Consider the following 12239-nt stretch of genomic DNA (forward strand, 5'->3'; position numbering starts at 1 on the left):
GAGAGAGAGAGAGAGAGAGAGAGAGAGAGAGAGAGAGAGAGAGAGAGAGGGAGAGAGACAGAGATAGATGTTTTGAAAGGATTTTATGTACTTGCTTTTTTCAAAAGATATCTTGTTTAAACTGCAAACTGTTCTAATACATTCTACAAGAAATCACTGATATTCTACGGAGGACCATGACCTATAAAAAATTTTCTAGCTGTTCATCCTCTGAGTCATATTTCTATTGTCAAATTACCTCCCTCGCCATTTGCTACTTTAATATATCTTTTTTGCTGAGTCAGTCTTCAAAACAACCAACCCTGTTTTTCCAGTAACCTTATTATATGCTCATGTTTAACAAAGATATTATATTGTTGAAGTAATTAGGCCCTTTTTTTTTTTTTTTAGAAATCTCAAAGCTTCCTTCTTCGCACAAACAAAAGCCAAAGGAAGAGTTATATTAACTGCTGTGATAATCAACATGGGTGTTATTTAATTACAAGCTCTTGCTTTAAAATGTCAGACACTCAAGAGAGAAAAAAAAATAAATCACTTACTTTTTTCTTTTTTCTTAAGGTAACCTTGACACCATCTGTAGACACCACAAGGTGAACTTTCTTCTTCTTGATGTTTTTTACCTTGAACTCATACTGCAAAGACAAACAGAGAGTTTGAAACAGTCAGGTGGGTTCGAGAAAGTCAACATTATTAAAAATGTGAACAGGGCACATTTTGATTTAGATACAAATTTGACAAGATATCAATGGGATCCAACTTAAAGAAACAACATGAAGACATCTTGTTTTACTTCAATAGTACATTTTAAATCAAAAGATGATCTGAGAATAAGTTAATCTTTTTGAGTTGCCCTCCCTCCTGAAAGGAGAGCTTCCTAAACAGAGCTTCATTTAACCAAAACCATAAAAGTAAAATAAAAAAAAAAAAACTTACAACATTTTTTAATTAAAGCATTATTAAACAGCACCAGTAAAGCAAGATAAGGGGAGGGGGGGAGGGGTTAATAAAATTTTAAGTAAAGATAATGTAACTACATTTAACACTAAGAAAGGTAATCTCTAATAAATTATTCCTGTTGAACACTAGATTGTAAAAGGAGTGGCTTGATATGCATTATTGGTCCTCACTAATGATTTTTGCATTCAATCGAACCACCACATGTCTAAAAAAGAATGATGACCCTTTTATTTCAGTGCATCATCCCGAGTTAATACACTTAACACCTTCATTCAGACTGTTCCGTGTCTTTACTTGGTGTAGAAAATATTGGTTTTGTTGTTGGGTTTCTCATTTTGTACTCTTTCCAAGAAAAACTCCACTTCTTTTTAAGCATGATAATGTGAACAAAAACATACAAGCACACATTATGCATCCCAGATCATAGAAATATTCTCTCAGGAACAGAGTAGATTTAAATATTTTCATTTTGAGTGCATCTACATTGTGTGTAGTCAGTAGTAACCACTATCTAATCAGTTGGTTGCATCCTTTGTCCTCCCTGCAGGGGCAAAGCCCTGCTGAAGCAGATAAAGCCTCAATGGATCATGGAAACCATCCCCATTTCTTAAACAAGCAGAGGTCTCCCACTACCTCAGGGTGTTAGAATGTATTCTACCAGGACTATAGCTGGCCCCTGTGCAATATTAACAGACTGGTAGTAGTTAATAACTGCACTTTTTTAATTTTTGACTGTTTCGACGTTGTGGACCATACTGTGGCTAACACTTCTTTACAATACTTGTTAGATAGAGTTAGATAGCTACTCTACAAAGTACAGGACATGCATATACAAATATGTCCTATACAACTCTGACAGTACCAGGTGTATCAATTAAAAGGGAATATAATATAATTTAAATCCTACCGTTCCTTAAAAGACAGAAAGGAGGTACAACCCTTTTTTGGCTTGCTGTGTACCTGGATTCAGTAAAGAGTGGCCATTTATTTGAGAGGTACTGATGACAACAATTCATTCAATCAATCCTCCCTAGTTGAGAAACTTAACATCTTCATTCAGCTTTTTATGTGGCTTTGATTGATGTAGAAAATATATTACTTGCTATACTTACTTGCATTATCTATAGATGCTTTCTTTGAGGTTTTAATAATAGTTTCATGAATGGACTATTAACATAGAGCTCTGCATTCCTAAGTGAAAACATTGAATGATACAGCAAAGTGTTTTCTTAAGCAGTTTGAAAAATAAACACAACAAACTTAGGCTTCCGGTTTGATCGTTTCATTATATGACATGTATCTCAGCAATATCTGATTCACAACTTCCCAACTTCAGAAGCCTTTATATCACTTTGCACGCCAGTTTAATGAGCACCTTGTAATATGCTGTGATGTTGAGTGTGCTGCATAAACAAGTTTTAAATGCCTGATATACTGCATGACTGACCTGCATGGATATGATTACAGCAGCAATTTAAAAAAATACATCACATAACATTTGACGGGTTAAGTGTGTGTACCATATTACAACAGCGAGCACTTATCTCTAATAAGCCGTCCATTCCTCTCTGAAACACCCTTATCACTAAATCCATACCAACCACAGCTCGTTCTCCCAGGTGCATTCAGCTTCCGCTGTAATAATACCGGAGAGATGTTTTGTTTTGCATCTGCTGCATCTACCTGTGCAAAACTTACTGCATGTAATTAAACCACTAGAGGAACAGCAGTATTTATTTCACAACACTGGTGGTTTATGCAATTGTTATTTTCCTCTTAACTGTAGCACCTGAATAACTACCTGGGTGGTTAGAAAATTTAGGGTTCAGAGAAATTTTACAACACATTTTGAATCCTTTGGGATGATAGCAACCTTTTCATCTAAGGTATGACCCATAGATGGGGGAACTTTACTGCCTAAAAAGCTCAATGTTGATGGTGAAAAAAGAAGAAATTGGGCTGCTGTTCATTATTGCAAAAAGGATTTGCTAAAAGTGTTGTTTTGAAAACTAGATGCAATTTTTTGCCCTGCAGCAACAGAGTATTAGTGTTGGTGTGAAGAAATGAAAATTGACAAAGTGGTCAAGTAACAGGCTCATCCATCAGGCTAATACATGAATAGCTGCAATCCATGTTGGTTGGGACAAACAACTTGTTTTTCTGCAGAATGTCAATTTCCATTTTCCACAAAGTCTTGGTAGCTTCAACAACCAGTTCCTCTACCATTGGTGTCTTTTAAAAAAAAGTCATCAAGACAAAAAAAAATAAAAATCTTATATAGGGAAAAAATAGCAACTTCAAAATCTTCTTATTTCTGAATTTATTCGGAAATTGAAGTTTGGGGACGCTGAGAAAAAAATATGTTGGCATGAAGACCCAAGCAAGACCGTCAGTTGACAACTGAGTTCACTTAAAGCCAGTGTAAAGAGTCACTACATGAGTTTTATACATATGAACTAACACCATTGTAACCATGTACTTGGACCATGGAGTATATGTAGTTTTTATTATCATATCGCTCTAAACTAATCAAAAAGTATTGTTATGACTGATAAAACTCAATCATGAAAAGAAATCCTGATAGGTTTTGCATTTCAGGTGAATATTTTTGTCTGCAAAACTTGTTTTATGCCAAACTCCAAATTAATATTGGATCTAATCCTTTCTTGGGTAATTTAACTATATATGACAGAATATATAATGTTCTTTATATTAAACTGTTGGTCTCCAACTCTATTTCCAAGAGAATTTCTTTTAATAATTTCTTTTAAATTTTAGAGGTATTTCTATTAAAACACATCTGATTCACCGAATGTCTCATACCAAATATCTGCAGAACTATGAAGTAGGAATGTATATCAAAATTCAGCCCATAAGAAGTTCTTAAGGACTGAAGATTTATTATAAACATTTCAAAGGTGTAAAATGATAAGGGAATGAAATGGCCTGTATCCATTACAGTCTGAAGAGTGGTTTATATTTCACTGAAGCACAGAAAACTACGGCAATCTATCTATATTGCCTAATATACACATTTTATAATTACTAAGTAATTTACTTGGTTGGTGTCTCTGATGTTTTCCATACTTTGCTAATTATTTTGACTTGAAGTCTTTCATTTTAAGTGTTTCTTTTTTTTCCCCCTCCTAATATGCACCCAGTTCGTAAAAAAATCTGTGCAAGTCAATGCCTGGTACCAATGAGAAAAATTCCATTTACACAGTCCTCACATCTAAGCAATGGCTTCATGTGTATCATGAGCCACATGTGAATCATCAGGGCCTCCACCTCCTCTTTCTCACAGTAAAACATGACACCCTATGCAATGCCATAAGCTGTGATATTAATTTTGGACATGGAGAACCAATCTCCAGGCTGATTATCTTTAATCATTGATTAGTGAAGATGTAGTGTTGCTCTGTTGTACTCTTCCAACTGCTGTAAACCTTTCTCTAGCCAGACCATCACAGGACAGGAACGTGTGATCCTGCTGGACAAAGCAGTTGCTTCATGGGTGTCCTATCCTTTTTCACTGCTGCTCCTGAGTCAGACACATCAGAGAGAGCCCAAAGCCACAGGAATCAGAGCCTTCTCACAGCAAAAAATTAGGCAGGTCCATTAATTTCAGAATGGACCTGCCTACTCAGCATAATTGGCTTTCTGCAATGTTGCAATGTATTTACAGAAAACTCTGAAATACCGGAGAGTGGAGGGTTCCATCTGAGAAGTAAGGACATTAACTCCCCTGCTGCAGGCCTGACATGCTAAGCAGAGATCAGCAGAGAATACAGGTGCGGCAAAGCTAGGGAAGGCCTGAAAAGGTAAAGAATTTGGATTACTCTTGATCATTTCATGCGTTTACTGTGGCGTAATCAAACTAACAAGAAGCCAATGGTGACCACATGGAACCCCATGCTGACATGTCTTGAGCTGTTGTTTATAAAGCTGATACAAACTTTATTCCACTAAGAGTTTAAAAACTAATATAACCATATTTTTTGTATTTTTCCCAAACAGAAAACCCACGCATGCTCAGGGAGAACATGCAAATTCCATGCAGAAAGTACCTGGGTCGGGAATCAAACACGGGCAGCGGGGGTAGTGGGTAAGGCTAGTATTATAACTATATGTCACATAGTTATAAAACAAGCTGCCTGGGTAGCAGAGGCCACTGAGCAGCCCTAATTAAATATTATTTTACCAAATAATATTGTATTTACAAACCTTGGATTTACAATGTAAATTGGTTTGAACACATTCCAGTTGGTTTAAATTAGTTAACAGGTATCTGACTTTATTTTACTCAATTCAATTCAGTTTATTTATATAGCGCCAATTCACAAGGCACTTTGCAGTTCACCAGATCATACAGTCAAATTGATTCAAAGTTTTCTATCCAAGGAAAACCAGTTGATTGCATCAACTGATTGACTTGAATGCAATCCCTCACACTAAGCATGTTTGTAGCGACAGTGGAGAGGAAAAACTCCCTTTTAACAGGAAGAAACCTCCAGCAAACCAGGCTCAGTGTGAGCGGCCATCTGCCAACGTCGACTGGAGTTCAAGGAGACAGAAGCAGAGATACAAAAAGCAACTATAAAAGGCGGCCTGTCCAGAAAACATACAGTCATGCAGACAAGCTCCGAGCCAGCTCCCATGTCAGAGGATGAAGAGAGCGCATCCAGCCAGTCACAGTCAGAGAAACAGGACTACACTGGAAAACAGGCCGATCTCCAACATCTATAAACAACAAGAAAACTGTGGTTCTCAAACATAAAATCCATACAGAACTGTGATATCATTGCATATTTGATTGATTATAGTTTAAAACTATTGTCATTCCCTTTTAACAGAAACATGTCTTAGTTGGAGTTTAATGATTTGATTGATCAATGTGAATATTTTGAATGGAAGTTGTTTATCCCAAATGTGTATGAAGTAAACTGTTTGACTGTGATTTGATATTGTTGTCCTAACACACAACCAATTGGGTATGTGTTCACAGAGCAACACCTACATGTCGAAATCTCTTTATTCTCCTGAAGGCAAAAGGTAAAAACGAGAAAAAAAAATTATCTTTAAACAGTTATTTAAAGTCTCCCTCTTGAGACAATGCAGATTGAAACTTCAGACCTCATAAATATAGCCAAACACACCAACAGCAAATCTGTAAAAACTGGTACATTTTGAGCACCTAGGTTTCTCCCCAGCCAATCATGAGCAGACATTTATCAATGCCATGCTCTCTCTAGGGAGAGGGAACGGGATAAAGAGGGGCTGTAAAAAGTGTGACAAAGAGAGGACTGAAATATAGGAAGATGGAGGAAGACGGAGGAAGACAAAGAGAACGGCAAGGAGAGAGAAAAGAAGAATTATAGTAGCTTGATTATAAAAGTTAATTAAAAGCTTGGATCATTGAGTTCACAATTACACCAACTTGAAATCCTAAATGTGCAAATAGTGGTGTTGCCTTTAGCTGCTTGATGAGCTGAAAACCACAACGATTAAACCCTGCAGAGAAACCTCTACTAAGGACACAGATAACATTTTACAGCAACAGCTTTGGGAAACTTGTTTAAGACTTTTGTTTAAGCTCTAAAAGCCTCATAACCAAACTGAAAAAATATTATTACAGCAGCAGTATTAAAGTCAATTTTGCTATTTCCGTTTGTATTGCATGGGAAAATACACACACATTCTTTAACCGTTTGTGGCGACCTAAAGTAAGTCAGCCAATCACGTTGCATTAATATTGAGTAAGGCTCCACATATAGCTTTGACAACAGCAAGAGGTATTGAACCCAAAGACTGCAGCCTCTTCTCCCATGGCTAAAACAAAACTTTGGTAGACAAGGACTGGATGTCACTTCACCCAATAGGCTCTGAAAGTTATGATACATTTCCATATTTTCCTTAAATAGATTTGATGGGAGCAGGAACCTTTAAAACTAAGAGAAAAAATAAAAAAAATAAAAAAATAAAAATCTGCAATGCCTTTTTTCATGATATTTTGTCAAAGAATGTTTTCTAAAACTCTGATATTCAAAACATCTATTTCAAAACAGTGACATTCTAAATCTTAAAGATTTAAGAAACCAAAATAAAACAAAAACTTTAAATCCAAAGCAGAAACATTTTCTTGATTTGTTTTGGTTTAACGGAAATTTTCCAAACACGATGTTAAAATATTTATTTCAAGCGAAAAAAAGACAACTCCAACATACACATAGAAGAACTAGGAACATCAACTAGGAGGATGAAAAACATAAAATAAAATAAAAAACAATAAAAAAACAACCTACTACCTAAGCTAAGCCACTACTACTGATAAATGAAAGCCTTATCGTCTCATTTTTTCACCCTGGGTAGAGACTGAAGCACTCCTGCAGAGAGAAGTGGCACATTCTTTACCCCCTGCTTTACTACAACCTTTAGAAAGATGCTTTCTTGTTTTGTTGTTGTCGTGTACCTCTATGTTTCTGTTTTTTTTTTTCTTTATAACATTTCTTCTTCTGTGACAAAGTTATAATACGAGCCTTAAAATAAAATTTTAAGCAACAGTGTCAGAGCATGTATGTGTTTTATCAGAACAATGACATTCACTTCAAAATCATGTCTACAAATGAGGGGAAAAAATATGTCCCACATAAACAATATTTAATAATTAGACTTTAAACAGTTCAACAATATTCCTGGTGTATACGATATTGAAGTTTGGCTGTAAATGTAAATGCTAATAGTCGTTATTATCACCTTCACCAATTATATTCTGGTACATCTATAGTTTAAGTTTTACCAGCTCATTATGTAACAAAGAAAAACATGACAAAAACAAATAAGGTTTTAAATACTTACTACTGTTTAAACTAAGATCATAATCATTCCCTAATATAAATAACCCAAAATAATGTAAAAGGCTAATAAAAAACATGCTTTCTGATGTTTTTTTTGTGCCTTCACTATACTTCCATTTGTCTGACTTTGGTCCTGCTGTGTTGAAGGAAACATCATTAGTAATTTTATTAGCCTAACAGCAGTAAAGCAGGATCCAGACAAAGAGGATTTGTTTTCAATGCAATCCTGCAGCCATGCGAAAAGAATTTTAAGCTGGTGCAAATTTCCCAGCTGATACCTTTTAGTATGGATTGAGAAGGATAATGCACATAACAGCCAATCCACTTGTGAGTTTGTGAACTACTATTAAATTATACCATCAACCCCATCAGCTATGGTTTGGACCATTTCTTATCCTCATTAATAATGACTGTGATGGCAGGCCTTTGACGGTTAAATAAAAATGCCTTCTTGAGAGCAAACTTAAATTGGTCTCACAGCACCCAGCTCAAAGAAGTGTGGATGTAATTTTGATTGGATTGCACCTTTTAGCTACTTGGTGAAATTCTTTTATGAGTCGGAAAAAGTGGTGAAAGTGTTGTACACAAATAGCATCACCATAAATTTCTATACCCCTCTTGGTGGAGTGCCAGTCTGATACGAGTTGCTGCTTTACATTTTTCTGATGACCTTGCCGGAAATTTTCCCTCAGGCTGAAAACAATGGATACAGTATGCTAGCATGGAAATAGGCCTTACCCCAATGAGAAGGGACAGTTAATGTGTTTCAGAATCGGTGGCTGGGCATTGTTCATGAGCTTTTGTTTTGGAGAGTATTTATGGTTTGTTGCAGCTGCATAGTAGATTTTTTCTGGTCCCAATAAATATGTGATCATGATGCCAGGACTACATTTAGGTTACTGGGGGTGTGATATGTTCCTGAGATCAACCTGGCCAGTCTTCTGTCAAAATCTCTTGTGCGGTTTTGCCTATTGTTGTTTGCCTGTGTTATAAACTGCTCCGACATGCAGGATTGTTGCTTTGCAGCAACAAGGCTCCAGGTTAAAATCCCAGCAATAAGTATATCTGCATGGAGGTAGCATGTTTTCCACCTGCGCCTGGATATCACACTTCCTCACACAGTCCAAAAAGAAAAAAGAAAAGAAAAGAGGTGTATGATGGCTGTATCAATCTCTGTTGCCCTGCAATGGACTGAACCAAAGCAGAGTGCACCCAACCTTTTGCAAAGAGACTGCTGGAGAGACAGCTAGAGCTCAAGCCCTCAGTTACCCTGGTGAACGAGGGAGGGATTCGAACAGACGTACACATAAAAGAAAAAGCAACTGAAAAGTTGGGTTTTGTCATTTCTTTATGTTTCTATCTACATACATTTTAGTCTAAACAATAATTGATACAAAAAAGTGCATGATGCATGATTATTTTCTGTCAATCAAAGGTTATAGGTATTTTGTCATCACTTTGATACGGCATTGCAAATATTTAAAATTCTACATGATCTAAAAACCTACTGCTCTACCACTCTTCTTATTTCTTAATACGTAATCGATAAGTTCTTTTCAAGTCAGGTTCTTTTTAATACAAGGAGAAAAAAATAAATCAATGGATTAAATCAGTTAAAGAATATTACTACAAAGGCTACTGCTGTATAAGAACTCATAAAGAACTGCTGCCCTATCCTTTGTTTATTTCTCATATTTTCCTTTCTTGGAAAGTAAGTTTCTTTTACACCATCTCATATTTATATATTCTACTCTAGTCTTGCCAGGCATAAAGCTATCAGCTTTCATAAAACCACTTTCTATCAGTTTGTCTATTTTTGACCTATTTTGAGCAATCATTTTAAATGCTCCCTGCTCTAGTGAATCCTTGTTAATTTCCCTTCCCCCTCCACTCTGTCATTCTTAACACTTGTTCCCTGGTCCATATATATATATATATATATATATATATATATATATATATATATATATATATATATACACACACACAGATACAAATATGATGGAGTGGCTGGCTCCTCTCATCACATTCTCACTAGATCATACACTTTCTGTTTTCTCTGTTGCTCCTTATGCACTCTTCAGCTCTCTCTTATCTTTTCTTTACACATCTTCCTGTTTCCTCCACAGACCACTGGCTGATTCAATCTCAGGCAAGGTTGTTTTAAAAAAAAAAAAAAAGGCATTTGAATTTTCCAAAACCATTTTTGTTTAAGATGCTATAGGATCCATCAAGTTTCATCAATCTTGCTAATGCAGTTCTGTCAAGGAATCAAAAACTAAATGTTCTCCTCAATGTACATATTGGTTCTGTCAGACATGAATGCACACACATTAATGTAATAATGACATATAGATTCACCATCTAACAAGAAAGGTAATGATCTAAAACATCAGTTTGAATAAGTTCAACCACGCTACAGCAGTATATATGTCATCTTTCAAATATGTCCCCCACAAAATAACATCCCACATGGTTTCCGACGGTTAAGTGGGAGCAAATTTTTTTGGGGGGGTCATTTTTTTTAAATTATTATTATGTAAAATGAGCATGAGACATGAATGAGTCTTAACTAAATGCATAATAGTTTTATCCCTGACTAATAAGGCAATGAAAGCAGACTTCTGCTTAACATTTGGTTATACAGAAAATAAAGTTTGACAATATCAAGTTTTCTTTCTGTAAAAAGCTATCTATGAACTTCTACTCCTAAAATAGTTATTTGTATTCATATGACAGAATCCCATTTTAACAGAAGATGATTGAATTGCTGTGCACACGGGTTTGATAGTATGCGAAAAATTATAGGGCTTTTTATTGGTTTGACCTTCAAAACATAAGAAAACGTGCCTATTTATTCTATACCTTTACATTGCCAGTTTAACAAAATGTCCTTGAACTGGTATCAGCTGCAATCTTTAATTCCATGGGTATTTCTGTGAATTAGGGAGTCATAAAATCATCCAAGTTTTAATTCCATTGTTTAGATTTTAGTTTACACACTTCTCAATTACATTTTGATTTCAATCAGTGCATCAATAACTTTATTGATATGTATCAATTTGACGGATTATGACCCAAATCCAACACAAAAAGCTAGAAACTACTACTTGTAGTGTTTTTTCTTTATATATCTCTATGTTTACTTACAATGGCTTTCTATGTAAAGCCACATAAAGTCACCAAAACTTGCTTAAATTGATGCATTCTTAGTAAGAACCATGAGGTTAAATAAGGCATTTATGAAAATGCTCGGTTCAAAGCAACCAAAACGGCAAAAGTACCAAAAAGTTGGAGGGGTCACAAAAAACTTTATAAAAAAAATGTCCCACATTAACATGCATGATCTTAAGAACACATTTTAAAGCCATTTTCAATTTCAGCAGTTAATCTATCTACTATCTACTACTCTATCTACAATCCTTTTTGAATAAGTTTTAATATTATACTGCTTATATATAGGAAAGTAAAAGGTCATATCATTGCTTAAAACCAGTAGGTGACAACTTTCACACATTAAATAAATCCAAAATCCTAGTTTGAAGCTTGTGAAATTGAATGAAACCAGAAAGACATTTACACAGCTGGTTCTCATGGATCTGGGAAGTAAAGTTATAGCCATATCTTTGGCTTCAGAGTCATGATGCAAGGAACTATAGGGATTTGCTGCTGTAAGCTTCTCTAAGCCTGTTCAGTCAGTTTTGAGTTTAACACATAGAAGCTGCCAACGGTTATGTTCTGCATTAACTTGTGTTCCCAAAATATATTAATATTTGGTCAGATAGGGAAGATATATGAGATTCTGCATTAAACCAAAACAAGAAAAAAAAAAACAGGAATGGCTCCAAGAACAAAAAAATCAGGTCAAGACTTCAGGCTTGATATAACATACTTCATAATACTGACTGGACAACCTTAACCTTTATAACTATCAAATATAAAAAAAAAATCTGTGACCAATCTTCCCGTATCTGTTATGGTTTATTAAGACCATTCTTCTAATACTGTGACAGCTTCTCTTAAAGTTTCATCTTCTTTCTTCTATCTGCCGAGGCTCTATAAATTTTCTGGATCCGTGTTCATATCAGATGGCTTCATTCAGCAACAGACCCATATTATCAGATCTGAAAACTCTTCTCCACATTTACTTGATTTATTCCTGTCTGACAAGTCAATAAAAATGTGACTTTAATATATAGTCTGTAGGAAATTGATACTTGCTTTAGCTATTCTGATTTTTATCACTTTAAAATAGTTAAGATGCTATGATAGTTGGACCCATTGTTAAATAATATCAGAGTAAAACCCTTCTAATACATTAAGAAAAAAAAGACAAACTCATGAATGTAGGTGTATTAACAATCTCTCTATTCATAAATAATTTCTTTCTTTGCTTATTAGTTCTAAATGATGAGAAAAAAAATGTTA

The 12239-nt window shown here is 35.1% G+C and overlaps 1 protein-coding gene across 2 annotated transcripts in view; it reads right to left on the reverse strand.

The window, feature by feature from the left end:
* The window catches only part of LOC107083026 (carboxyl-terminal PDZ ligand of neuronal nitric oxide synthase protein-like), a 184185-nt gene that overhangs the window by 122167 nt on the left and 49779 nt on the right, over positions 1-12239 (reverse strand). For both annotated transcript variants that reach the window (XM_015371959.1, XM_015371960.1), the window contains exon 3: positions 540-632. In XM_015371959.1, coding sequence (XP_015227445.1) covers positions 540-632 — 93 coding nt within the window. The remainder of the gene's footprint in view (positions 1-539; positions 633-12239) is intronic.

The sequence above is a fragment of the Cyprinodon variegatus genome, unplaced genomic scaffold, assembly GCF_000732505.1.
Source record: "Cyprinodon variegatus isolate N-32 unplaced genomic scaffold, C_variegatus-1.0 Scaffold67, whole genome shotgun sequence".
Classification (NCBI taxonomy): domain Eukaryota; kingdom Metazoa; phylum Chordata; class Actinopteri; order Cyprinodontiformes; family Cyprinodontidae; genus Cyprinodon; species Cyprinodon variegatus.